This window comes from Triturus cristatus, chromosome 11, assembly GCF_964204655.1.
Source record: "Triturus cristatus chromosome 11, aTriCri1.1, whole genome shotgun sequence".
Lineage (NCBI taxonomy): Eukaryota > Metazoa > Chordata > Amphibia > Caudata > Salamandridae > Triturus > Triturus cristatus.
In genome coordinates this window covers 119,481,854-119,508,470 of record NC_140594.1, presented here as the reverse complement: position 1 = coordinate 119,508,470, position 26,617 = coordinate 119,481,854, and the positions used below count along the sequence as shown (strand labels likewise).

The 26,617-nt window shown below is 45.2% G+C and overlaps 1 protein-coding gene across 1 annotated transcript in view; it reads left to right on the top strand.

Moving 5' to 3' along the window:
* Positions 1 to 26,617, top strand: part of SLC5A1 (solute carrier family 5 member 1) — a 279,347-nt gene that overhangs the window by 95,749 nt on the left and 156,981 nt on the right. Inside the window, exon 4 of the mRNA XM_085634551.1 lies at positions 20,043 to 20,102. Coding sequence (XP_085490677.1) covers positions 20,043 to 20,102 — 60 coding nt within the window. The remainder of the gene's footprint in view (positions 1 to 20,042; positions 20,103 to 26,617) is intronic.

The following is a 26,617-nucleotide window of genomic DNA, read 5'->3' as shown; positions in this document are numbered from 1 at the left end:
CCTGCTGATGAGTAGTACCATTTTTGGAGCTGTCTGCTGATAGATAGTGCCATTGCCGGAACCATGTGCCTGTGCGTAGTACCACTCTTGGAACTGTCTGAAGGTGAGTACTACCATTCTTGAAACTGTATGCTGATTGGTCGTACTGTTGCTGGAGCTGTTGGCTGATGGGTAGTACCATTAGTGGAGCTTCTGCAGATAGGTAGTGTCATTTATGGAGCTCTTTACTGATGGGTACGGCCATTCCTGGAGCTGCCGGATGTTGGATAGTACCACTCGTGGAGCTGTCTGCTGATGGGTAGTATCATTGCTGGAGGCACCTGCTGATGAGTAGTACCATTCTTGGAGCCATCTGCTGATAGGTCGTACTATTGCTGAAGCAATAGACCTGTGCGTAGTACATTACTGATGGTAGGTGCTACCATTCATATGCAGTATTTCTCTGCCCTCTCCGTTCTTCAATTGCCTCCCTTGGAGTGGATATCTGTCTCCGGTTGATAGCTACTCTGCTTCAATGTTCCATTTCTTCTTGTCGTATGCTTAGGAAGAGATACTGCAGCCCCTGAGGGCATCTGCTAGTAAATGTCTTGCAACACAATGGTCTGCTTGATTGAAGGTGAATGGAAAAGAGAATTAATGTAGCGCCTTGTGTAGTACATCAACAATATGGAATGGCATTTAGGCACTTGAATCAAGGAATAATCAATATTTAACACTTTGGACACACCACATTAAGGTACACGCAACAGTAAACTGTTTGCTACTGTGGAATTCTAAGCAGTCTGGTTTGTGACTGATGCTGACCCAGCAGTACAGGCCCTATAATGGCTCGTCAGCCTCTAGCAATAGGCCGGACCCTTTGCAGTGTTTTGTTGCCATGACAGAAAGAAAGGCATAACAGATCCTCTTCAATGGCATGACCTAGAGCTAAAGCCAACTCGACTAGCACAATTAAAAGCGCCTTTGTTCATTGCTGGCTCACACTGCAGGTCAGGCTGTGAGGCAGGTTGTGACATGTGGGAGGCGTTATATATTATTTGCATGAGTATATATCGTGACATGTTTGTTGAATCATGTAGTGCGGTATGTTAAATCTCTGGCATGGTGCCACACCAGCACAGACTGCAAGGGACCCATGCAGCACACTTTTGCAGTCTACGTAGGGATGGACCATTGCCTCCTCTTAGAAAATGAAAAATAAACACTCTTTAAGGAAAATGAGTTGCATTTAAAAGAAATTGCTTTATTTAAAGCTGTCACAGACATGGTGGTCTGCTGACCTTAACAGGCCGCCATCACTGTTATAGCTGCGATTCTTAGTGGGTTGCAATTTGCGACCCACCTCATTAATAATTATGAGGTAAGTCAAATTGCGACCCTTACGACCATCGGTAATTTGCAAACCAAACTATTAGTACATATATCGGTTCGAAAATTACTACACTAGTTGGAAAAATACTTGTCACAAATTGCGACCAGTGTTTAGTGGCCAGTTCGTAGTATGTGGCCCAAAGTTCCAAAAATGGAAGGCTAGGAAAGCTGGGTTTCTGGCTGTATGTAATGTTATGTTGATTTGTAGAGCACACTAATTAAGTGAGTATCCAGGCACATGGGCAGGTCTGTGGGTCTCAAGGTGCTTATACAAAGAACCAGATCTTCAGCTTCTAGCAGAACTCAAGAAGTGAAGGGGGTGGATTTATTAACATTTTGCATTGTGGCTGTGCCACTTTTTTGGCACAGCCGCAACACAAAATGTTAGTAGACTTTTAAAAGCCATGCAAGGGCCAATTTGTAGGGCCTTGGGATGTTTTGTAAAAAAAAGAAAAATAGAGGAAACACAAGGCAGTGCAAAGCGCTGCTTTTGCACTACCTTGTTTCAGGGAGGCGTTCCATGGATGGAGCATGGACTTTCTCATGTATCCACCCATGGATTTTGACCATCCCAGATCTACAAAGGACAGTAAACCTGGTATTGCTCCAGAATGGTGCGCCTTTCAGACCCCGGAGCAAGACATATCTTTATTTCTCCTTGTTACTTCTTTTTTCTGTGTGGGTGGAATCCACATCACATGAAAATGCCTGTAAGGATTGTTTTTGTGCAGGAAGGTACCCCTCCTGCTCAAAAATAACCTGCTCGTAATGCAGGCACCTGTGCTCTATGGTGCAAGAGTAACTGCGTTGGACCTAGGCTGCACAAAGTGCCCCAGTGCAAAGAGGGAGCAGAAGTGTGTCATATCTTAGTAGATATGGTGTCTTTCTGATCTCTTTGTTTTACATAAATCCGTGCTGCAAGTTTGCTTGCTGCCGTGCGTTGTGTGAAACCTTAGTAAATCTGCCCCCTGGTCTTTAGTTTTGTTTGTATCCCTCATCCCCAGCTCAAGATAGTAGCCAGAAAATAAAACACCTCTCCACCAGTTTGATCCCTATCACAAATTCCACTGAGCGAGCAAGGGAGCAGGTTTTAGAGGGGTTGTTCCCACTGAGGGGATTCTGAGAAGAATCCAAGCAAACTGTGCAATTAAACCTCAATTATCAAAGAGTCACTCCCTCCAAAGAAAAGTTTGAAAAAATGGGGCTACAAGCTGCATTTTACAGAATAGCTTTCTAATAAACCTTTTTTTAAAACACAGGTTTTAGTGGGAGTGGTGGAGGGGCAGTCGTGCATACCAGGGATATTGTGGAGGCGATGTCTCCATTCTGTCTTCCCTTCTATCCATCCTTCATGCAACTTTCTTCCCATATGTGCTTGGGTATGACTTTCTTCTTTTCTTCATTCTCTTCTTTAATTTTTTCAACTATCTTTTTCCATTTTTCTTTCAATTTTTCCTTCTTTCTTTCTTTCTTTCCATGCTAATATCCTTGTTTCCATCTTTCAACCTTTCATCCCTTTTTAACACCTGACCATGTTAGTCTTTTACTAGCTTGGCGGTGCTCCCATGACTGACTAATTTTAGTAATTAACACAACAAAGCGTTTCTCAGAGACAATGCTCATCAAGATCAAAACTTGTGACGACAATTTAAGGTTCTAAACACAAATCAGCTCCTTCAGGAAAAGCAAAGATAAGACAAACAAAGAAATTACAGAATTAAATGATATGCTCACACAGACCAAAATTTAAAAAATTCAAAAGAGATGAAGAAATTTGTTACAAAGATGACTGAAACGCTGATGCAGGTAAGAACATCTTTATTCCACCTCCACAGTTCGCCTAAACAGCTGCTCTTTTCAGAAGGTTAACTCCAACATTCTAAGGTAGCCTCTCGGCCAACAGTAGGAATATACCAACAACGGAGGGAGGAGGGGGGAAAGAAAGGGAACAGAGAGGAAGGTTCCAAGGGAAGAAAATTGTATTGGAAAGAGGAAGAAAATATGTAAGGTAAGGGGATGTAATTATAACACATCTTCCCCCTAAAAGAAGGGGAAATACAAGTAATATTACAGTCAACTTAACAACCGTTAGAATAATGAAAGTCTGAACATATGCTCCAATAATTGTCTCCTTGTCATTTTCCTGAGGATGGTTGCTGAGAAGGATGAACAAGGGAGACCATTAAGTGTTCCGAGACAGGACCAGGGGATCTGGTCAGTCTATCCATGCTCCAGCTTCAAGAAAATGGAGATTTGTCAGGAAGATGAGTTACAGGTGGCAGATATTTCTCCTAGCAGTTACACCAGGGATTCAATCCCCATAAAAGGGATGATGAATACTAGAATCTCTTTCAAGAACCGTTCTACCACAGGGAAGGTTTACGTTGTCGAAGAAGGGTCAAACCTATTGGGATGGCAACATCAGAAGGAATAAGGAATCAAGCTGGATCCTAACAATCCAGAACAGGTGCTTGTCATAGACCAGGGAGCGTCAAGTAAAGAGATTTGTAGTAAATTCGCTGAAGTGTTTACTAAAGAGTTAGGGCTCCTCAAACATTACCAGCACCGCATTAAGCTGAAACTGAATGCTAAGGCCAAGGTACATAAAACCAGACCTATACCTCACCTCATGTGGGAACCACTTAAAAAAGAATTAACCAAATTACAGAACTTAGGTATTATACATCCTATAGACTGCTCGGAATGCCAGGAAGGCCCAGGGAGAAGACATCAGGTTATGCATTGATCTTAGAGATCTTAATGACAGCATAATAGTTGAAAGGCACCCATTGCCCCGCATACATGAAATACTCAGCACGATGGGGGAGGCAACATGCTTTAGTGTTCTAGATCTCTCAATGGCATACCACCAGGTGGAATTGCACCCAGATTCGAGGGAACTTACGGCATTCACCACCCCGTTGGGCACATTCATGGAAGACACGTATGCGGAAGGAAGATATTTGCTCCGTTTCCCCTCAGCTAAACACGGAAATAGATCGTCCGCAATGAATGTAGGCAGAACGCTAATCCCGGTGGTGCCTTCAAGCAGAAAACAACTCAAAGCCCCTCAGATCCTCAGCTGTCTGATTGCGTACTTCCGTACAATGCGTTGAAAATACAGCGAGAGTCTGTCAAAGGAATCAAGTTCGTATATTGTTTTACGCATAATGCGTTAAATAATTAATTTTCCTTTTCATGTCGATGCAAACCTTAAATTAACATCCGGAACTTCTCGATGGAAGATCACGTATCCACAGTTCGCCTAAACAGCTGCTCTCTTCAGAAGGTTAACTCCAACATTCTAAGGTAGCCTCTCGGCCAACAGTAGGAATATACCAACAACGGAGGGAGGAGGGGGGAAAGAAAGGGAGCTGAGAGGAAGGTTCCAAGGGAAGAAAATTGTATTAGAAAGAGGAAGAAAATATGTAAGGTAAGGGGATGTAATTATAACAGAAATGAAGCATGAATGACTATGTAAGCAAATCACAGGAACGAAAGCTTACAAACGATAACTCCAACCAGAACAGCTGGCCATCAAATTCTGATTCAAAGGGGTGGTGATTCCATTTAGAGTACCAAGAGTAAGGGCAACAATAGAAGGGGTAGGAGGTACAACAACCCCTACTACCAGCAAGCACCACCACCACAAATGTATAATTTGTACAAACCCTTATGCCGCCACCCATGATGAACCTCCTGCCCACCGTTTTTTAAGGAATTCAAGCTTTTTTAGGGAGAAGAAGGTGGAGAGGAAGAAGGGGAGACCCAAAGGTCCACTCGGACGATAGCAAAGGAGTAAAGACAAGGAGCAAACCAAAAGAGGCTGAACCGGGGACAAGCAGCACATAGATCTGACGGTCAACTTAACACCAGAAAACAGCTTAACACTAGAAATCCTGACTCTAGCTGAAAGAAACATCTTAAACTGATAGTCAGGTTTTATTCCCACTAACCACATAGATATGTTCAAACTAAGGTGCAAGATTTCCGAGTTTTTCAGACAAATCTGAGTTAAAGCCTTTTTTTTAACTTCCACTAAACATGACAGATCTCATAAACACTGGACTTAAGGAGAAATCTTAAGAACTTGGTGAAATTGTTCCGCTATGAATGACTACAACATTGAGGCAAACAAATTTGCTAACCGATGAGAAGATAGACACTACCATACAAGCATAATAAAAAGGTAAGAAATGAGTGCGTAGTCATAGGGAGGGTCTCTGAGAAGATCAAACAAGAGAAGATCCAAAGACTAATATGCGCCAGTACTTACCGCAACAACTCAAACCAAGTACAGAGTATAATAAACGAACTCTGGTGCATTTTAAATTCCATCAAATTATCATTTGACAACCCCGTGTTTTCTTACAAACAGAACGCTAGACTGAACACTACTACGCCTCCAGTTATGGCACATTACCCATGTGTGCATTGCTCAGTAGTCCCTTCACAGCACCAACTAAATGAATTGACCTAATCCTTAATAGACCATGGGATCAATGTAACCACACAAACTGTACTGAGCAGACGTGGTCTATCTGAAGCGATGCCCGTTCAATCTCCCGTACTCATGGATGACCTCAAGAAAGATAAAAGTGAAGAGTAGTGGGCACCGACGTGACATCAGGTGTCTTCATAACACTACCAAAATGACTGCTCACTTGCTAGCAAAAGGACATTCAGAGAATCAATTATCCTGTACTGTCGCTGAGAAGGTTCAGAGTAGATTTGAGATATCCAAAGCATTCTTAGAGAGAGAACAACGCTAGATGTAAAGACTAAGGACCTATACCTGAGTGATGCTGTCCCCTGGAATCAGCTAAATCCTGCACAAGATCACAGCGGGATACAGTTGGGACAGGAGATAGGAGATGTCATTCACTTGACACTACACTTCATTCACCACATTGCTGGGGCTAACAATATTATTTTCTTTAATTGCCCTTGCTGTGTAGGGTTTAGCGTATTTATCTCACACTGAAGCGACCTTAGGTGAGCATGGATTTTTGCTGTATATAAGAGTGGGGAGCATGTGATATAAAAAAACACTATAACATCTGGCATATGATATTTCCACCTATCCTATGGAAGATATATAATATCATTTCACACTGATACAACCTGGGAGCATGTGGTAGTTAATAATGGAAGAGCCGGGAAGATGTGCTATCCAAGTGCTATTATGTCTGTCTAGCATATGAAGATATATAAAATAAGCAGTCCTCCGTACAATGGCTAGTATTTAATGGACAGCATGATTACGCTTACTATTCCCCAGGGCTTACAAGCTTTAGCACTATATCTTGCATGAGCGCTAGTGCACGTTGCCATCATGATGCGCCACGTGACCGGCGCTCTATGCAGGAGCATAGTAACCGCCATGATGCAGTACTCACTTCAAGTAGAACTCCCACAAAACATTACCCGTACAGCTAGGATCGCAGCAGGGCATCCAAATAGCTGAACTACCGGCAGGGTACCCTTGACGCATTGAGCATGAACTGTGGGGCTCTCTCCATGACCATGTTAGTACTGTATTTACAATCTCGCACTACATGTATTGATAAAACCACATACCTCTACCCAACATATACCCTAATTTACACTATTGGAGCTTGACTACCGGGGCGGGCATCCCACGCTTTCCTACAGGGCAGTACCCTTGATGACTTCAGGGTGAGCCACGCCTCGATGATTTAATACTGAGTAATTGCTTTTTCACCTTGTTGTGCTGTGCCCTGTGCCACAATTGATGTACACATATTTAGATTATATGTTGTATGTCATTTGAATGCATGTGACGTCCCAACATCTGGGTTGTTTTCCAAGCATTGTCTTGCATGCTGGTGTGCTGTGTAGTGTTTACGCCCATCGTGTCCATTTCATTCTGTGGGCTGAAAGAGCGAGCATGGCGAGAATCATGATCACCTTTATCTTCTTTATTTTTTAGGCACTAATATGTGCTTCCTATATTTCAGCAAGTTTGCCTGCATTTGTAGGCATAGTGTAGTCTGATTGCAGTATGTCTGACTGACATTTAGAGGGCATTCATTTACGTGCAAAATCTCCATATGGGGTTAAAACTTGTCCTGACGAAAGCCTAGGATCCTTTGTGACCTTTGATACATGGGCTGAAACATGTTGACATGATATAAGAGGGTTTAGGGAAGATCATTTATCCTAGCCACTCCGATATTGCACTTTTGGGGTCTCTGCTAAACAGTGTGTGCGCTGTCTCTTGGACACATGTTGTTTACAATCAGTGGGCTTACAGCCCGCCCATAACTTACTATTTGTTTGCTTCAATGCCGCTCTTGTATCCTTCGTTCCTATTTGCCATGGAATGCATGTGTCATGGCTCTTCTTGTGCCTGGCCCTACCCCAGATCATGGACCAAGTACTTGTGTCCATCCACTTCTCCCGTTTTAGGAGCTACTTTTTTATTTGATTTTAAACACTCCATCCAAGTGCTCATGTTTTCAATCGATTCTTTTATGAGTTTTGTTCTTAACATGATGCTGTGCTGGTTCTCTAGCAGTGCATGGGCCTTTTAGGGCACATCCTCTGGGTTTAGTCCTCCTCAGTCCTGCACAACTATCCATCACTTCCCCACCTCCTGCTTCTGCCTCCATCACATTAGGCAGGCCTACTTCACATCCAAAGCACCATGAGCCTCACATCCAACCACTGACCCATGGTGACATCCTTAAAATGCATGCTTTGCATTGCTAGATCTTCTAGTACCCCTCATGGTCATCAGCTGAACCTTTTCTACCTCAAAAAATCTTGGCTCAACATTCATTCCAAGCCCATCATTCATTTACCGGTTCCTCAAGGCAGGAACTCAATAGGGGATGTGGTATTGTGATCATTCATGAGAGATGCTCACTTACAATCCAGCCTCCATCACTGTCTATAGGTTGTATGACGGAACCCCGGATGCATTCACCCCGCACGCCTTTCCAACGTAGTCGCTAACCCGACGGCGACGTTACCACGCGCTACTTTACCACACAAGTCATTAGAACGACTTGCTTTAGGGGGCGCTGGACTTTGGAACAGTATTAATTACTATTCCAATTCAAGTCTACGCAACAGTAGGGAAGATGTTGTACTTAAAAATCCAACACCAGTCCAACAACATTCCCCCTAAATCAATTTGTTGTAACGACTTGCGTGGTAAAGCAAGGGATGGTAATGTCACAGTGCGGGTAGTGACTGCGCTTTAAAGGCAAGTCGTTGTTGTGACTGTAAGGCTTCCCTGCCTGTACTATTTATGAATGGCTCACGGTTGCTGTCCTGTCACCCTGCAGAGGCACTTATCACATGCTGCTTATCACATGCTGCTTATCACATGCTGCTTATCACATGCTGCTTATCATCAGCCTGAACTCCAGTCTAATGTCACAGACCAGAGAACAGAATACTTGCCCTTGAGTCAAGACTGCCCACTGAGAGCATCCTTCAGAGGATGTCATGTTGACTGAGGAGAGGATAGTTGCAAACTGTTCAGCTTCCTGGATAGTTTGCCACTCTTCCACATCTTCCAGCACCCTATGCTATGTTATGTTATAAACGCTGTAACTCACGCCCGAGGGGGCATCTGGGCGCTTGAGTAGCAGACCAGTCAGGGAGCATCCATATTCCTCTTACTCACAACAAAGAAAGAATTTTAGATTTCATCATTGCAAAAGCTTCTACCTTCGATTGCTCAGCACCCATCACTTTTATATAAAATTTGAAAATGTTCCATCCCTCTTATTCCACAGACCAGGCCCTCAAAGTTGTCAAAGTTATTTAAAGTTTGGAAAGATCCACTAAACGTTAACTTCAAATGCTGTTCTGCCTCTCATTCAGTCAAAAATCAATCACTCGATTTTGTTTACATATAATAGCGCTTCACTAAAAATCTATAATAACGTCATCCATAAAGGGGTGGTTTTCATTGCACTGCCAACACCAACAATAACTTAACTATTTCAGACAAGCCTTGCTCTCTGAAGTGCGGCCAAAGAACAAATAAAAACCTCTGAAACATAGGTGCTCATATTTACTCTACACTGCCATCTTACTAATACATCTAAGACCAGATGGGAGAGGCTACAAGCCTGCAATTCACACTGCGAGACACAAGTACACACAAAAGGAGTCATTTGACAACCCCATCAAAAGGCTCTTCCAGTACATTACCTGTAACACCACCACTGCAACATTCCTCTTCTCTAAGGGGCATATTATCAACAAACGGCGTTAAAATTATCGCCGCTTTAGCGGCAGAAAATTGCAGCTAAAGCGGCGATAATGGGCTTGATAATATGCCCTTGAGAATTCCCATAGAAGCCCATGTTCTGGTGTCAAAATGGGCTTCTATTGGAATTCTCAAAGGTATATTAACCCCTTCAGTGCCCGCCCCTTTCCCCGCCCTGTGCCGGCCGTTGCATTAGCGGGCGGGGTTTATGACGAGCTGGACTCGTCATGGGCACAGCGCCACCGCGGCCCATGACGAGTCCAGCTCGTCATGGGCACTGAAGAGGTTATCAAGGCCATTATCGCCGCTTTAGCAGCAGTTTTCTGCCGCTAAAGCGGCGATAATGTTACCGCCATGCTTGATAATATGCCCCTGAGTCTCCACATGTGTTGAGTTACTCCCACACTTCACTTAGAAATCCAAAAGGCATATGTACAAGCCCCTATCGCCACGGAAATGTCATTTTTTGTGACGTTTCTGTGGAGAAAGGGGCTTTGCCTTATTTACAAGGCAGCGTTAAGCCACTTAACGTGGCGCAACACTGCCTCGTAAATAGGGCCCCCCTTTCACTCAATGCTTAGCGTGAAAGGGGTGGGCAGTGGGTGTTGTGGTGGGTGTTCCACCGCAACACCCATTGTTTTTGACGCTGCCACCTATTTACAGGGGCAGTGTAAATAGGTGGCAGCGCCAAAATTAAGACCAGGAAAAACCTGGTCTTAAGATGGCAAAACGAGGAGAAATGCTTTATATCTCCTCGTTTTTGCCTTTGCCATGTGTGCTGGCTTGTGCAGCACTCATGAAAAAAGCAAAACGCCTTGGATTGTTTATGTGTATGAAGGTGACCCTTCCTGTTAATAAATAATCCTTAAAAATATGCCATTTGTAACTTCTATGTGTGCTGCATTAAGCATAGTGCAAAGGTGTCTGCAGGCAGACACCCTTGCACTATGGTGCAGGGGGAAACGCAAGGCTGGACCATATCCTTGTAAATATGGTGCAGCCTTGCGTTTCTAAAAAGCGGAGTGAGGCGCTAAGCCATGATGGCTAACGCCTAACTCCGCCACTTCCTCGTACATATGCCCCCAAGTCTCTCACAAACAGGGCAGTCCACTAGCAAAATCAATGGAGATCTATTTCATTGTACAGTATTGACATTTATATAGCACTTTGTACCCCGGACAAGGTGCTGAAGTTTTGCGACAGGTAGCACTTTACTAGGACATTTCTTAGGTTTATTGTATTACAGCTTTTCATGTCACACTGTTTGTAAGTAGTTTGACATGTAAGTTGTCATGCAATCTCTCATTTAAAGCCGTCACAAAATGTCATGCAAACTATCCCGCCATATGTCCTTAAGTGGTTATGTAATATGTCATGTAGGCGGTCCCAGTAGCGGCCTGTGTTTCGATAGAATGGCGGGGGAGGGGAAGAGGGGATGGACGGATGACGATACAAATAAAGAGAAGCATAAAAACACGTAGCTGTTGCATCGCCGCATTGTGCTCCTCTCCACTGCAGGCACAGGCTCCCAGAGTCCACTGCGGCCAATCCCGACGCTGCTTTCATGTTGCTGACAGCATGAGAGCAGCATCAGGATTGGCCTGAGCGTCCTTGATTTGCGCTGCTAGTTAGACTGGGAGCCTGTGCCTGCTCTCTCCAAACGGGCACGCAGCTCTAGTTGGAGAGAGCTGCAGTGCGCATGACGGTTTGGCCGCCCTTAGATGGCCGGCCAAACCGTCATGCGCACTGATAATAGTGCAAAACACTCCCCCCAGGGCCTGCAATCCTACTGGCCTCCCCCCAAGCCTCGGCTCTGAGAGCAAAAATGAAATTAAAATAATCAAGGGTTTACTATCGCTTTATCCATAATTTATTTGGCTGCTGGCACGGGGAGGCGACGCTCCTCCGCCATAGTGGAGGAGCCGTCAATGGGCAGTCATTCAGTTACTTGCTCCTGAGGTCTTGTAGTGTTCATGCAAGCAGCGAGTAGCTATACAAGCATACACCTAACATCTGACAATAGTGGCACCAACAAAATACGATGCACCTCCTGAGAGCTTCTTTGCCTCTGTGCCCACGTCTGTAATACGGCACTGGCGCAGAGGCAAAGGGATTCTCTCATTTGCATGGGGCACGCCCCCATGCAACTGAGGGAACGCCCCGTGAAGATAGCGCTGGCGCTCTATGTGCACCAGTGCTATCGGTATTACAGAGGGGGCCACTCAAGCATCTGCAGCCCCTTCTGTAATACCAAAGTGCCCCGGGAGGGGCGGGGGTCTCAAGACAGGCTAAAACACCTGTTGCGCCCTAGGGGCAATTTGTGTAATATGGCCCCTTGGTGACCTAATTCCAATCTGGCTTTCACTGCTGATGCAGCATTAACACGGCCACATTAGAGGATTACAGATGTCTACTGGCACAAAAGAAGAACTTGATGCTGGTTAGTTAAAATGCAAATTGGTACAATTTAAAAAAAACACATTACACAAACCATTTCAAAGCCAGATCTCAGTCTACAGAGCTTGTTAGCACAGTGTACGCGGCTGAACTGTGAGGTTGACTTTAAATGCATGATATGTGGCATAACGGGCAGAGCTGCCAACTTTGGAGCTGAAGAATGAGGTTCAAGTCTCGGGGTTGGAAAATCAATGTGTGATTTTGCCCAAATCACTTAATCCCCCCGTGTGTACCACAAATGAATGTGTCCCTGTGTAATGTAACTGATGCGCAGGTAAGTTCCTGTTTTTTAAAACTGGAAAACAAATAGTTACATTACACAAGGACATATTCCTTATTAGGTCTGGCTAGACAGCGCATGCGCTGTCTCTTCACCCACCTTTGTTAATTTTATTGTCCCTCCTCCTGCTACACAGAAAGCGCTATGATGTGGTCAAGCTGGTCGCATCAAAGCACTTTTTTCTGTGACTTTCTGCGATGCTGAACAGCAGATGTGGCTGCTATACAACATGGCTAAAAGACATTCACATTGACAACACCAATAGCTCTCACATTGCCGAGACCTATTGGCTTTGCCAATGCTTCACTGCTTGTTAACTATAGCTAGCATACCAATAATAAAGGGAAACTGGGTGTTCCAAAGGAACTTTTATATATTAGATCCCATCAGGTATTATCCAAAGTGCTCTCTGGCTGATAGAGACCAGGATGAGACCTCATGATGAAGCATGCCACTATAATAGAGTGGGGGAGGGTCTAAAGAAAAAGCGAACCTGAATTCCTGGTAAGGAGTTATTCCACTCCTGCTCTTGGGTATGATACTTGTGTATTGAAATGTCTAACTAGGAATATTGCATTCTATACTCCCTTTCTGAGGTTCTCTCTCTCTCTCTCTCATTCCCAGACATAATTTCCTTCATCTGATGGATTTTGCGTGTTGTCTAGAGCATTCCCAAGCAACCGGCGCATGTCCATCTATTAGAAATACATCAGCCTTGTTGACAAGTGGCCATACTTTTAAAATAAATGTGTATCAGCCCATTGGAGTGGGCAGCTACGCCCAGTGGGTTGCTACGTAGTCCTATTTAAAAGTGGGACATCCTCTCTTGAGAAGTGGTGGCACAAAATGTTTTTTTTTTTAAAGAATAATACATTTTAATATTTCCCCTATAAATCCCCATAGGGAGATCTCCACCTATGTGTGAAATTTCCTATTAGTCACTTTACGCTTGTAAATGTACTCTTAGATGTCTTTAGCCCCTGGTCTCAGGGGGTGGAGGCATGTAAGTATGCACTTAGGTGTAAATATACACTCAGAAAAGGTGAATAGCACTTAAGGGTAGATTCACACAATTGTGCAAGAAAAAACCTCCATGTGAGTAAATCTAAATGTGTGGATTTACCTTTGTGAATCGGGCCCAACAAGGGCTTGCCGAGACGTCTTGTAAATGTCCTGCAGCTTTACAGAGAATTCTTCAAGTTGCTCCAATCAAGCAACAGCAGTCCTTCTGAGAAATGGAAGCCAGAGTCAGCCAGCTGAGATAGGAATGCAGCAGGCACATGGACCGCCCAAACTATCACAGATGATTCCACCAAGCTATATTTGACAACAGGCCAGTGACTCTGGAAAGGCTGTGGATCTGGAGCAATGTCAGACAGACTGCATGGTGGACCTCAGGCCTACACTGCAATAAAATAAGTGAACACACGTAAGCAGGGTGCAGCTACAGCTAAGTGATTTTTATTAAATATTTCCGCATGCCGCCTTGAAGGGCAGAGTATCACTGTTGATATTGACTGTTTATAGTGATGAACTGAGGGGGGGCCTGGCAAAAGCTCAAGAAGAGATAGTAAATTAGGTGAGGGTGGATGAAATGCGATGAGTGGAACTAATTGGTGCAAGCGGGAACATCTTATCTTGATGGTCATACTGTGCGGTAGAGCGAGCACTACGAGGAGCACGGCCGGTCCAGGAACGTTGGCATTGGCTACTTAGTGTCACAGTGTCAACACACAGCCAATGGTTCAACCATCCCGGAGAAGTTGAGACTGCCTTTACTCAAGTCCTAAAGGCTTTTGGCAAAGGTTAGTAAATTTCCTCAGAATGGAAAGGTAAAGTTGTGCTGCTAAAAACTAGGCCCGGGTGAAATTTATGTTTTGCGCATGTAATCTTGAGGAATTTCCGGCATTTCATGTTATGCTTGTAACATGCAATGCACAAAATTAAGCCATTACGCCACGTCTCATAATTTTCTGCCTGTTCAGGAAAAACTCAATCACATGAGCACAGGAGCAACACGAACAAACAGAACACGAGCTGAAATGGAAGCAGGGGTCCCACGTAAAGGCAAGCAGACGTCATCAAACAAAGCAGCATTCTGGAATTCATATTGTTGGTGATATCCTGAGATGCAGGACTGGGAAAAGGGAACTGTTTTCTACTCTACACCGGATGACCTAGTTAAGTAAAGGCCCTGTCAAAAACTCTGTGCCATGTCTGACTCAATGGAGAGCTCACTGTGTAACTTAAGGCTTACTTGAAGCAGTGTGTGGCGACATATACATTCTGCATTGCACTATACATCGGCATGCAAAGCAAGAAGAACTATTAAATAAATAGGTATTCTTAGATAATGCATCTCTAGAAAATGTGGAAGTCTTCTAGCTGACGTGTTGACCTCAGGCCTCTCAGATTTACTTACAATCCTCAATTTACTGCAGCGATCTCCTGGCTCCAGAGACACTGATTTGCAGCATCAGACTTAGGGAAGGGTGAAAAGGCACATTTTCTCATCTTGTGAAAACTGGGCAGTTTTTCACTCCTTTGGCAGATGTTTTACATGAGATTGGTGGACTGCCTGCTCCTTTCGCTCACCGCAAGCAGTCCTCTTCTGCCCAGGGCATCTGTTCTTCAGATGCTATTTTGGATGTTCGAATGCTTTGAGAATTAGGTCCTTGATGATGTCAATTGTGATATCATCTGTGAGATGCCGAGGAGTGCACTGGACGATAGTCGTTTTCTTAGCGCTGAACAATTTTTTGGGACTTTTGGTGTTGGATCCTATTCATAATGTCATTCAGATGAAGTTTTTTCAAGCATTTCTATGATTTTTATGGTCACATTAGAGTTATTTTGCTTATTAGATAACTTTAACATTCCTTAAAAAAAATCCTGGGAATTTCGTGTTTTTAATGAGATTATTTTCCCATGTACATGCATGTCATGTTTATACTGTGCCATACAGTACATGATGGTCATACCATCTGTGTGGTTTGCACAGGGCATGGCCGTGCACACTGTACACAGACAACCACAGATTAATGGAATCAATCAACAGGATTTATAAAGCGCAGCTAATCACCCAAAAGGGTATCCAGGCACTTGCAGGTCCCGAAGGTTTATTTGAACAGCCAGGTTGTGAGGGCCATTCGGAAATCCGGAAGTGAGGTGAAGGTCGGAGGTGCATGGGGAAGCTGTTCCAGGTCTTTGCTGCGATGTGGGAGAAGGAGCGTCTTCCACTTGTGCCTCAGTAGATGCGAGAAAGAAAAGGTGTAGCCAACACTTGGTTTCCTATCATGAGTGCCACTGCAGAAAGGTACTAACCAAAATGAAATCTGTTTGTATCCTGCTCCAAGAGAGTGGCCTCACCAAAATACCAGGTCATGTCAATATATATCTTTCCCATTCAGTGACGTTTCCATATGAGTAGTGGGCATAAGTGGTGAACACAGACTTATCACACATTCTTTGCCATGGTCTGTATGTACAACACCCAGGGCCTTGATCCTAGGCGTACTTTGTGGGTAATAGATGTAAGGGATGGTCGCCGGCCAATACGCTGTGTGTACACACTCACACGCACAGACACTATGCCCTTTACCAATTTTATCTTAACTAGTTTGGGAAGTCGTACTTTTAAATTAATTGTGTTCAGAGTGTGGTAAATATATCCTCAATTGCACTTACATGATGTAGGAAAAATGTGCATGCAAGATGCAAATTGTGAGAAAGTGAAACAACTTGAATGACATCTAGGGGCCCGATTCACAAAGATCCGTCACAGTCACGGAGCAATCTCTGCGATGAGTAACTGAAGGACCCGATTCACAAAGGAAAACTGAGATGAAAGTCTAGCTTTACGACTTTCGGTATTCACAAAAGGCATTTACGAGTAGTAAAGTTAGACTTATGTCTCAGTTAAGCTTAAGTTTTGGTCTTAAGTTTAACTGAGATCTCAGTTAAACTTAAGACCAAAACTTAAGTTGAACTGAGACAAACGTCTAACTTTACTACTCGTAAATGCTCTTTGTGAATACCGAAAGTCGTGAAGTTAGTCTTTCGTCTCAGTTTACGTTTGTGAATTGGACCTGAAGTGCGGAGCCTCCACCACGGCTAGAATAGGTGGAATAGATGACAAGTATGTTCTTCTTCTAGTTGCCCAGATATCAATTGACTCAGGTGCCAGTGTTCACAAATTTTCACAAATGGTAATTTGTTGGTCGAACATTCGTTTGCACGTCTTCTAGAGTTACACAATAACATATGATGATTGACATATCTTAAGTAAGCCTGGGCAACGCACTACGCTACGCTCGCGTAGTTTGCGAAGTTCACGCTACTTCGCACTACGCGTATTGCACGTAGCACAGAGCGTAGTGTTGCGTAGTGCTGCGGTCATTTTTTGCTTTCTCGCGGTCCTCAACGTCAAGTTGGCGACCGCGAGCAAGCAAAATGACATCCCGGCGAGACTTTTTCCTTGTTCGCGATCAGCAACATCAAGTTGGCGATCGCGAGCATTGAAAATAAACCTTCCGGCGAGATTCCCAACGCGAGGAGGTCAGGTTTCTCATTGCAAGTGGTCGCGTATGCTTGCGACCGCTCGCGATGAGAAACTACCAGTTTGCGTTGAGAAAGCTGCCGCTCGAGTAAAAATCTACTCCAGCAGCAGAAAACTACAGCTCGCACTGTGCAAGATGCCATTTGCAATGATTGCACAGTGCCGGTTGCTTGTCTGCACTGTGCAATCATTGACAACAACATCTGGCACAGTGCGAACAAGGTACTACGCAGTTCGCGAAGTGCTACGCGTAGCTCGCGTAGTGCGAACTGCACTTTGCGTAGCTTCGCGAAGTGCTACTTCGCGAACTACGCCCAGGGTTAATCTTAAGGAGACTTGTGAAAAGGCTCCGTTCCTCAAGTCAAAAAGGACTTTTGTGTCCCAAAGTCCATAAAATGTAAGGGCATCGTAATACCAGACCTGCACCCACAGAACTGAGCAACAAGAGTCTGTATGCCATGCTGCGTAATGTTTGCACCGCCTCAGAAAATGCACCATTTCTGCTGCTTGTGTATTAAGGGAGAAGAGCAATCAGGATGTGCTCCAATGTAAAGTATTTCACCAGTCCCATGCACTAGTAAGGGCACTGATTTCACACTGTTTTCCTGTGTTTACCTAATGACAAAAGGAGGAAACACATTTTCTCCTAATCTCACAGTTGAAAGAGGCGACCAAAGTCTGATGTGAGGATGAGTGATAACAGGAAACCCTGAGATTTGTGAATGACGTGGTTCGTCCTTTTAGGAGCCTTCTTCACTGGTGGACACGTCCCTGGCTGATGGGTATCTCTCCATGGGGATGGGAGGCCGGAGGCAATTTTTACACAGACAATAAATCTTACAATGGAAGATTTACCGCTACCTCCACAAATCAGAAATTGTTTAGTTACCGATCAACTCTAAATAACGTTCTCTGTTTGAGGTAAGCACGGTGTGTTACTTTTCTTACTTCCCAAGAATCAAAAATGAGGCAAATTCAGTAACGTCTGGGCTACCTATCCAGATTTTTTGGCTTGTACAAATTATAGCGCTGTTCGACTTCGAGGAGCAAGTGCTTTACGGGTTGCTACAACAAATAAATGCATAAAACATATATTTTTTCTTTTTGCAATGCTCATTCGTTTATGTAAGCGAAATTCTTTGTTACTGCACTAATACTTCGATATAAAACTAAGGGACATATCAGCAAGGCGAGGCGATAGAATTATCGCCGCTTTTGCGGATGTTTTCGGCCTAAAAGCGGCGATAATTTTATCGCCTAATTAGCAAGCTCATGCTAACGCGTGAAAACTTGCGTTAGCATAGGAATTCCTAACGCCCAGCTTTGCATCTCTAATGAGATGCAAAGTGGGCGTTCCTGACCTGACATGACAGGAGAAATGTCGCTAAGCGACATTTCTCCCATCGTCAAGCCCCACGCTATGAAGCATAGCGGCAAGAAAAGTAGCGATAACCCCAGTTATCGCTACTTTCCTTACGCCTCCTTCAGGACTGACTTAGCCATGATATCCTATGAAACGTGGATATCATGGCTAAGTTTGTGAGTCCCTATCATCAAGCTAACGCCACATTGCGTGAGATTATCACTGGGTTTCCAGCGATAATCTCACGTTAGGCAGTTAGCTTGAGGATCTTTATCGCTTTTGAGATAAGCGTTGCTAATAGCACGCTATCTCAGCGATAAAAATCCACGCTAGCCGGCGATAATTATCTTAGCGCTAAGTGCGCTGAGCGATAATTATCGCCGGTTGTTGCTGATATGCCCCTAAGAAATTTGTCATATGTTTTTTGAAGTTTCAGACCCCATTACTCCTTCCCGTAAACCACCCCCCTCCACGTTGCAAACAGACAAATACCTTTCTGTAAGAAGAGCTGGTGCAGGGCTGATTTCCTAAAACTAAGCACAGAGCAGAGTAGCTTAGAGCGCTACAAAAATTGAGCAAAACAAATAAATGCACTCTTTGATGTAAAAGGTAAGAACAATGCAGATATCAGAAATCTATGCTACCCTGGTATCCTTTTGCTTTCTTGTATTTTAAACACTAACTTGCCTGGCATGCACAACTTCAGGGTCGCTTCTTTCTACTTGAATGAATGCATGTCAGTCAGAATCACTTTATTTCGCCATCACAATGAAGGCATAAAAAAGTATACTACAGTTAAAACATTCCAATATTGCAATAAGCTTAAAATACAACAATTACAGATTTCCAGGAGCAAATACATGATAACATATAATGGTCTATTAGAAAGATAGAAAAAATATAATTCATAAACACATAGAGTCATTGTGGCAAGTCAATAGATCAGTTCTTATATTGAGTGTAAAATTAATCGGATTAAACATCTCTTTTTTAAAGCTGATAAAAAGAAAGACGCTACTCAAAAACATGTAAAGGGGTCGGTTAATGACTGTAAAAAGTAAAGGGCCACACGGCACTGTTTAAAATTCATTTTACGCAACGGCGGACAATAAACCTTTTTCTTTCATCACAGTAGTATTTGCAGAAAAACAGAAAGTGCAAATCATTCTGGATAGATCGATCATCACATGTACAAAATAGGAGATCGGAGGCTGCATAGATGTTTCGTGGAAGGGGATGTCATTTAACCGAAATCTCACCAATATATACCTGTGTTGTAAATTAGTGACGAACGATAAATACGTTGGATTCATATCTATTTGCAAGATGCTCGGGCTGTCAGGAATGCTCTAACTGTTGTTAACTTACTCTTTGTAAAATTCCTCCTTGTTTGCAAACTACACAACAAGTGAGTTTTTAGATCTTTTTTAGAAATAGACTGACACGATATAGGGTCAGCAAAGAGATGGTGTAACCCTGATGCTTGTCATATTTATAAAGTGCAATGATACCTGATGAGTTTGCCAGTGCTTGTGTTTTAAACAGTAATCTGCCTTCTACAACTTCAGGTTCACTTGTTTTTACTTGAATGAATGAATGCATGTCTTATTTTTAAAGCGCATTGTTGCCTGATGGGGTTTCTAGTGCTTGTGCTTCAAATCCAAGGCTCTTGCTGTCCTAATGGTAACAGGATAGCGCTGTACATGAATGAAGGCTACCACTGCTTGAATCAGAATGATGTTTGCTTCTCCTTTGTTTCTAGGCGCTGGTGCTAGTGGTTGTTCTCGGGTGGATCTTCGTGCCCATCTACGTGAAGGCTGGCGTGAGTACATAAGCGATGTCTATCCTTTCACCCCATCATTAAGGCCTCCTGCCTCCTTGCCTCTTTTCCAGCATCCTGGAATGGCGTATGGAAATAAAGGGTTCATGTGTATTTGATTGTATGTGGTGTCGTTGAAGAGCAAACCCAGTCAAGAGGCAGAGGAGCACTGTGCAGGGTCAAAGACGAGCATGAGGTTAATGAATGATAGGAGTTGGAGCTGCTTTGTTGACTGGTAATGCGTCATCATGTGTGTTCTGTAAAGAGTTTCCTCTTCAACTCGTTGCTAAGTTGGAGCAGCGTTTGGGCGGTCCCGAAGGAAATAGAGATGTTGTTCCAGAACCTTGGTGCATAGACAGAAAAGGCCTGCTACCTTGTTTATTCCTTTTTACACTTCTTAGGCCCTGATTACAAGGTGGTTGCATATTCCGACCTATACATAAATGCCTGTGTAGAAGACTTTCAGGTAGAGTTGTGTGTCAGCATATTGGAGAATCTTGTGCTGTGATCTGTGAGTAGAACTCCAAGGGGCTCCATCTAGAGGTTGAAGATGATAGGAGACAGAATGGAGCAGTGTTTTAATTGAGTGCATGGATGTTCACATAGTTTTCCTTAAAAGTGTTAAAGGTGCTTAAAAGGGTAAATACAAGTATACAAGACCCAAGACAAACAACTTGGGTCAAGGTAACAAAGTCGGGTATACAGTTGTGTATTACACAGGTCTGTCTTTCATTCAATGAAAGAGGGCCTAGTCTATTTGCTATGGTGTTGACTATGTTTCCACCTTGTAGTCTACTTCCAAGGTCATCATCAGGACAGAACAGTGACGCACACTTTTGTAGCTGCTTACTTAAGGGAATCAATCTGATAAATAGATGTGTGATGAGAGTACATAATAATAGTAATGTTATTATACTTCTAAGAATTTCCAATTAGGAAGTAAAAATGCACACAGGGCAGTCCACTGAACATGGCTACCGGCATTATAAGCGTTACAACAAACAAATGATGGATGGAATGCTGACAATGCAGACATTCTCCCCCAGTCAAGAGATCTGGGTTAAATCCATCGTTCTTTTGCCCACTACGCCACCCCAGTTCAGACATGGCCATATGCAAATCAGTCTTGACCCTGTGCCTCATGGGAACAGTCCAGCCCGAACTGCCAAGCCATGTCTTCCCTGGACCGGAATCAAGCATCCTAGGACCGGTTTCTGGCTATCAGCCGTCATCAGCCAGGATAGCTTGACTCCAGTGGCGTAGTGAGCACGGGTCCCACGTCTGGGAATACCCATCCCACTTAGGGCGAAAAGCGTTACAACAAACAAATGATGGACGGAATGCTGACAATGCAGACATTCTCCCCCAGTCAAGAGATCTGGGTTAAATCCATCGTTCAAGGCTTGGCAGTTCGGGCTGGACTGTTCTCATGAGGCACAGGGTCAGACTGATTTGCATATGGCCATGTATGAACTGGGGTGGCAGAGTGGGCTAAAGAATGGTGATGGATTAAACCCAGATCAGTTGACTGGGGGTGAGTGCTTGCAATGTTCAACACTCCGTCCATCATTTCCTTTGGCTTTTGCTTTGTTCGCCATAAGTTGGCAGGGTATGCTCAGACGTGAGTCCCTTGCTCACTTTGCCACTGGATTCAAGTAAGCCTGGCTGAAGACGGCTGAAATGCCAGAAACCGGTCCTAGGAAGCTTGTTTCCGGTCCAGGGAAGACATGGCTTGGCAGTTCGGGCTGGACTGTTCCCATGAGGCACAGGGTCAGACTGATTTGCATATGGCCATGTATGAACTGGGGTGGCAGAGTGGGCTAAAGAATGGTGATGGATTAAACCCAGATCAGTTGACTGGGGGTGAGTGCTTGCAATGTTCAACACTCCGTCCATCATTTCCTTTGGCTTTTGCTTTGTTCGCCATAAGTTGGCAGGGTATGCTCAGACGTGAGTCCCTTGCTCACTTTGCCACTGGATTCAAGCAAGCCTGGCTGAAGACGGCTGAAATGCCAGAAACCGGTCCTAGGAAGCTTGTTTCCGGTCCAGGGAAGACATGGCTTGGCAGTTCGGGCTGGACTGTTCCCATGAGGCACAGGGTCAGACTGATTTGCATATGGCCATGTATGAACTGGGGTGGCAGAGTGGGCTAAAGAATGGTGATGGATTAAACCCAGATCAGTTGACTGGGGGTGAGTGCTTGCAATGTTCAACACTCCGTCCATCATTTCCTTTGGCTTTTGCTTTGTTCGCCATAAGTTGGCAGGGTATGCTCAGACGTGAGTCCCTTGCTCACTTTGCCACTGGATTCAAGCAAGCCTGGCTGAAGACGGCTGAAATGCCAGAAACCGGTCCTAGGAAGCTTGTTTCCGGTCCAGGGAAGACATGGCTTGGCAGTTCGGGCTGGACTGTTCCCATGAGGCACAGGGTCAGACTGATTTGCATATGGCCATGTATGAACTGGGGTGGCAGAGTGGGCTAAAGAATGGTGATGGATTAAACCCAGATCAGTTGACTGGGGGCGAGTGCTTGCAATGTTCAACACTCCGTCCATCATTTCCTTTGGCTTTTGCTTTGTTCGCCATAAGTTGGCAGGGTATGCTCAGACGTGAGTCCCTTGCTCACTTTGCCACTGGATTCAAGCAAGCCTGGCTGAAGACGGCTGAAATGCCAGAAACCGGTCCTAGGAAGCTTGTTTCCGGTCCAGGGAAGACATGGCTTGGCAGTTCGGGCTGGACTGTTCCCATGAGGCACAGGGTCAGACTGATTTGCATATGGCCATGTATGAACTGGGGTGGCAGAGTGGGCTAAAGAATGGTGATGGATTAAACCCAGATCAGTTGACTGGGGGTGAGTGCTTGCAATGTTCAACACTCCGTCCATCATTTCCTTTGGCTTTTGCTTTGTTCGCCATAAGTTGGCAGGGTATGCTCAGACGTGAGTCCCTTGCTCACTTTGCCACTGGATTCAAGCAAGCCTGGCTGAAGACGGCTGAAATGCCAGAAACCGGTCCTAGGAAGCTTGTTTCCGGTCCAGGGAAGACATGGCTTGGCAGTTCGGGGTGGACTGTTCCCATGAGGCACAGGGTCAGACTGATTTGCATATGGCCATGTATGAACTGGGGTGGCAGAGTGGGCTAAAGAATGGTGATGGATTAAACCCAGATCAGTTGACTGGGGGTGAGTGCTTGCAATGTTCAACACTCCGTCCATCATTTCCTTTGGCTTTTGCTTTGTTCGCCATAAGTTGGCAGGGTATGCTCAGACGTGAGTCCCTTGCTCACTTTGCCACTGGATTCAAGCAAGCCTGGCTGAAGACGGCTGAAATGCCAGAAACCGGTCCTAGGAAGCTTGTTTCCGGTCCAGGGAAGACATGGCTTGGCAGTTCGGGCTGGACTGTTCCCATGAGGCACAGGGTCAGACTGATTTGCAGACTGATTTGCATATGGCCATGTATGAACTGGGGTGGCAGAGTGGGCTAAAGAATGGTGATGGATTAAACCCAGATCAGTTGACTGGGGGTGAGTGCTTGCAATGTTCAACACTCCGTCCATCATTTCCTTTGGCTTTTGCTTTGTTCGCCATAAGTTGGCAGGGTATGCACAGACGTGAGTCCCTTGCTCACTTTGCCACTGGATTCAAGCAAGCCTGGCTGAAGACGGCTGAAATGCCAGAAACCGGTCCTAGGAAGCTTGTTTCCGGTCCAGGGAAGACATGGCTTGGCAGTTCGGGCTGGACTGTTTCCATGAGGCACAGGGTCAGACTGATTTGCATATGGCCATGTATGAACTGGGGTGGCAGAGTGGGCTAAAGAATGGTGATGGATTAAACCCAGATCAGTTGACTGGGGGTGAGTGCTTGCAATGTTCAACACTCCGTCCATCATTTCCTTTGGCTTTTGCTTTGTTCGCCATAAGTTGGCAGGGTATGCTCAGACGTGAGTCCCTTGCTCACTTTGCCACTGGATTCAAGCAAGCCTGGCTGAAGACGGCTGAAATGCCAGAAACCGGTCCTAGGAAGCTTGTTTCCGGTCCAGGGAAGACATGGCTTGGCAGTTCGGGCTGGACTGTTCCCATGAGGCACAGGGTCAGACTGATTTGCATATGGCCATGTATGAACTGGGGTGGCGGAGTGGGCTAAAGAATGGTGATGGATTAAACCCAGATCAGTTGACTGGGGGTGAGTGCTTGCAATGTTCAACACTCCGTCCATCATTTCCTTTGGCTTTTGCTTTGTTCGCCATAAGTTGGCAGGGTATGCTCAGACGTGAGTCCCTTGCTCACTTTGCCACTGGATTCAAGCAAGCCTGGCTGAAGACGGCTGAAATGCCAGAAACCGGTCCTAGGAAGCTTGTTTCCGGTCCAGGGAAGACATGGCTTGGCAGTTCGGGCTGGACTGTTCCCATGAGGCACAGGGTCAGACTGATTTGCATATGGCCATGTATGAACTGGGGTGGCAGAGTGGGCTAAAGAATGGTGATGGATTAAACCCAGATCAGTTGACTGGGGGTGAGTGCTTGCAATGTTCAACACTCCGTCCATCATTTCCTTTGGCTTTTGCTTTGTTCGCCATAAGTTGGCAGGGTATGCTCAGACGTGAGTCCCTTGCTCACTTTGCCACTGGATTCAAGCAAGCCTGGCTGAAGACGGCTGAAATGCCAGAAACCGGTCCTAGGAAGCTTGTTTCCGGTCCAGGGAAGACATGGCTTGGCAGTTCGGGCTGGACTGTTCCCATGAGGCACAGGGTCAGACTGATTTGCATATGGCCATGTATGAACTGGGGTGGCAGAGTGGGCTAAAGAATGGTGATGGATTAAACCCAGATCAGTTGACTGGGGGTGAGTGCTTGCAATGTTCAACACTCCGTCCATCATTTCCTTTGGCTTTTGCTTTGTTCGCCATAAGTTGGCAGGGTATGCTCAGACGTGAGTCCCTTGCTCACTTTGCCACTGGATTCAAGCAAGCCTGGCTGAAGACGGCTGAAATGCCAGAAACCAGTCCTAGGAACCTTGTTTCCGGTCCAGGGAAGACATGGCTTGGCAGTTCGGGCTGGACTGTTCCCATGAGGCACAGGGTCAGACTGATTTGCATATGGCCATGTATGAACTGGGGTGGCAGAGTGGGCTAAAGAATGGTGATGGATTAAACCCAGATCAGTTGACTGGGGGTGAGTGCTTGCAATGTTCAACACTCCGTCCATCATTTCCTTTGGCTTTTGCTTTGTTCGCCATAAGTTGGCAGGGTATGCTCAGACGTGAGTCCCTTGCTCACTTTGCCACTGGATTCAAGCAAGCCTGGCTGAAGACGGCTGAAATGCCAGAAACCGGTCCTAGGAAGCTTGTTTCCGGTCCAGGGAAGACATGGCTTGGCAGTTCGGGCTGGACTGTTCCCATGAGGCACAGGGTCAGACTGATTTGCATATGGCCATGTATGAACTGGGGTGGCAGAGTGGGCTAAAGAATGGTGATGGATTAAACCCAGATCAGTTGACTGGGGGTGAGTGCTTGCAATGTTCAACACTCCGTCCATCATTTCCTTTGGCTTTTGCTTTGTTCGCCATCAGTTGGCAGGGTATGCTCAGACGTGAGTCCCTTGCTCACTTTGCCACTGGATTCAAGCAAGCCTGGCTGAAGACGGCTGAAATGCCAGAAACGGGTCCTAGGAAGCTTGTTTGCGGTCCAGGGAAGACATGGCTTGGCAGTTCGGGCTGGACTGTTCCCATGAGGCACAGGGTCAGACTGATTTGCATATGGCCATGTATGAACTGGGGTGGCAGAGTGGGCTAAAGAATGGTGATGGATTAAACCCAGATCAGTTGACTGGGGGTGAGTGCTTGCAATGTTCAACACTCCGTCCATCATTTCCTTTGGCTTTTGCTTTGTTCGCCATAAGTTGGCAGGGTATGCTCAGACGTGAGTCCCTTGCTCACTTTGCCACTGGATTCAAGCAAGCCTGGCTGAAGACGGCTGAAATGCCAGAAACCGGTCCTAGGAAGCTTGTTTCCGGTCCAGGGAAGACATGGCTTGGCAGTTCGGGCTGGACTGTTCCCATGAGGCACAGGGTCAGACTGATTTGCATATGGCCATGTATGAACTGGGGTGGCAGAGTGGGCTAAAGAATGGTGATGGATTAAACCCAGATCAGTTGACTGGGGGTGAGTGCTTGCAATGTTCAACACTCCGTCCATCATTTCCTTTGGCTTTTGCTTTGTTCGCCATAAGTTGGCAGGGTATGCTCAGACGTGAGTCCCTTGCTCACTTTGCCACTGGATTCAAGCAAGCCTGGCTGAAGACGGCTGAAATGCCAGAAACCGGTCCTAGGAAGCTTGTTTGCGGTCCAGGGAAGACATGGCTTGGCAGTTCGGGCTGGACTGTTCCCATGAGGCACAGGGTCAGACTGATTTGCATATGGCCATGTATGAACTGGGGTGGCAGAGTGGGCTAAAGAATGGTGATGGATTAAACCCAGATCAGTTGACTGGGGGTGAGTGCTTGCAATGTTCAACACTCCGTCCATCATT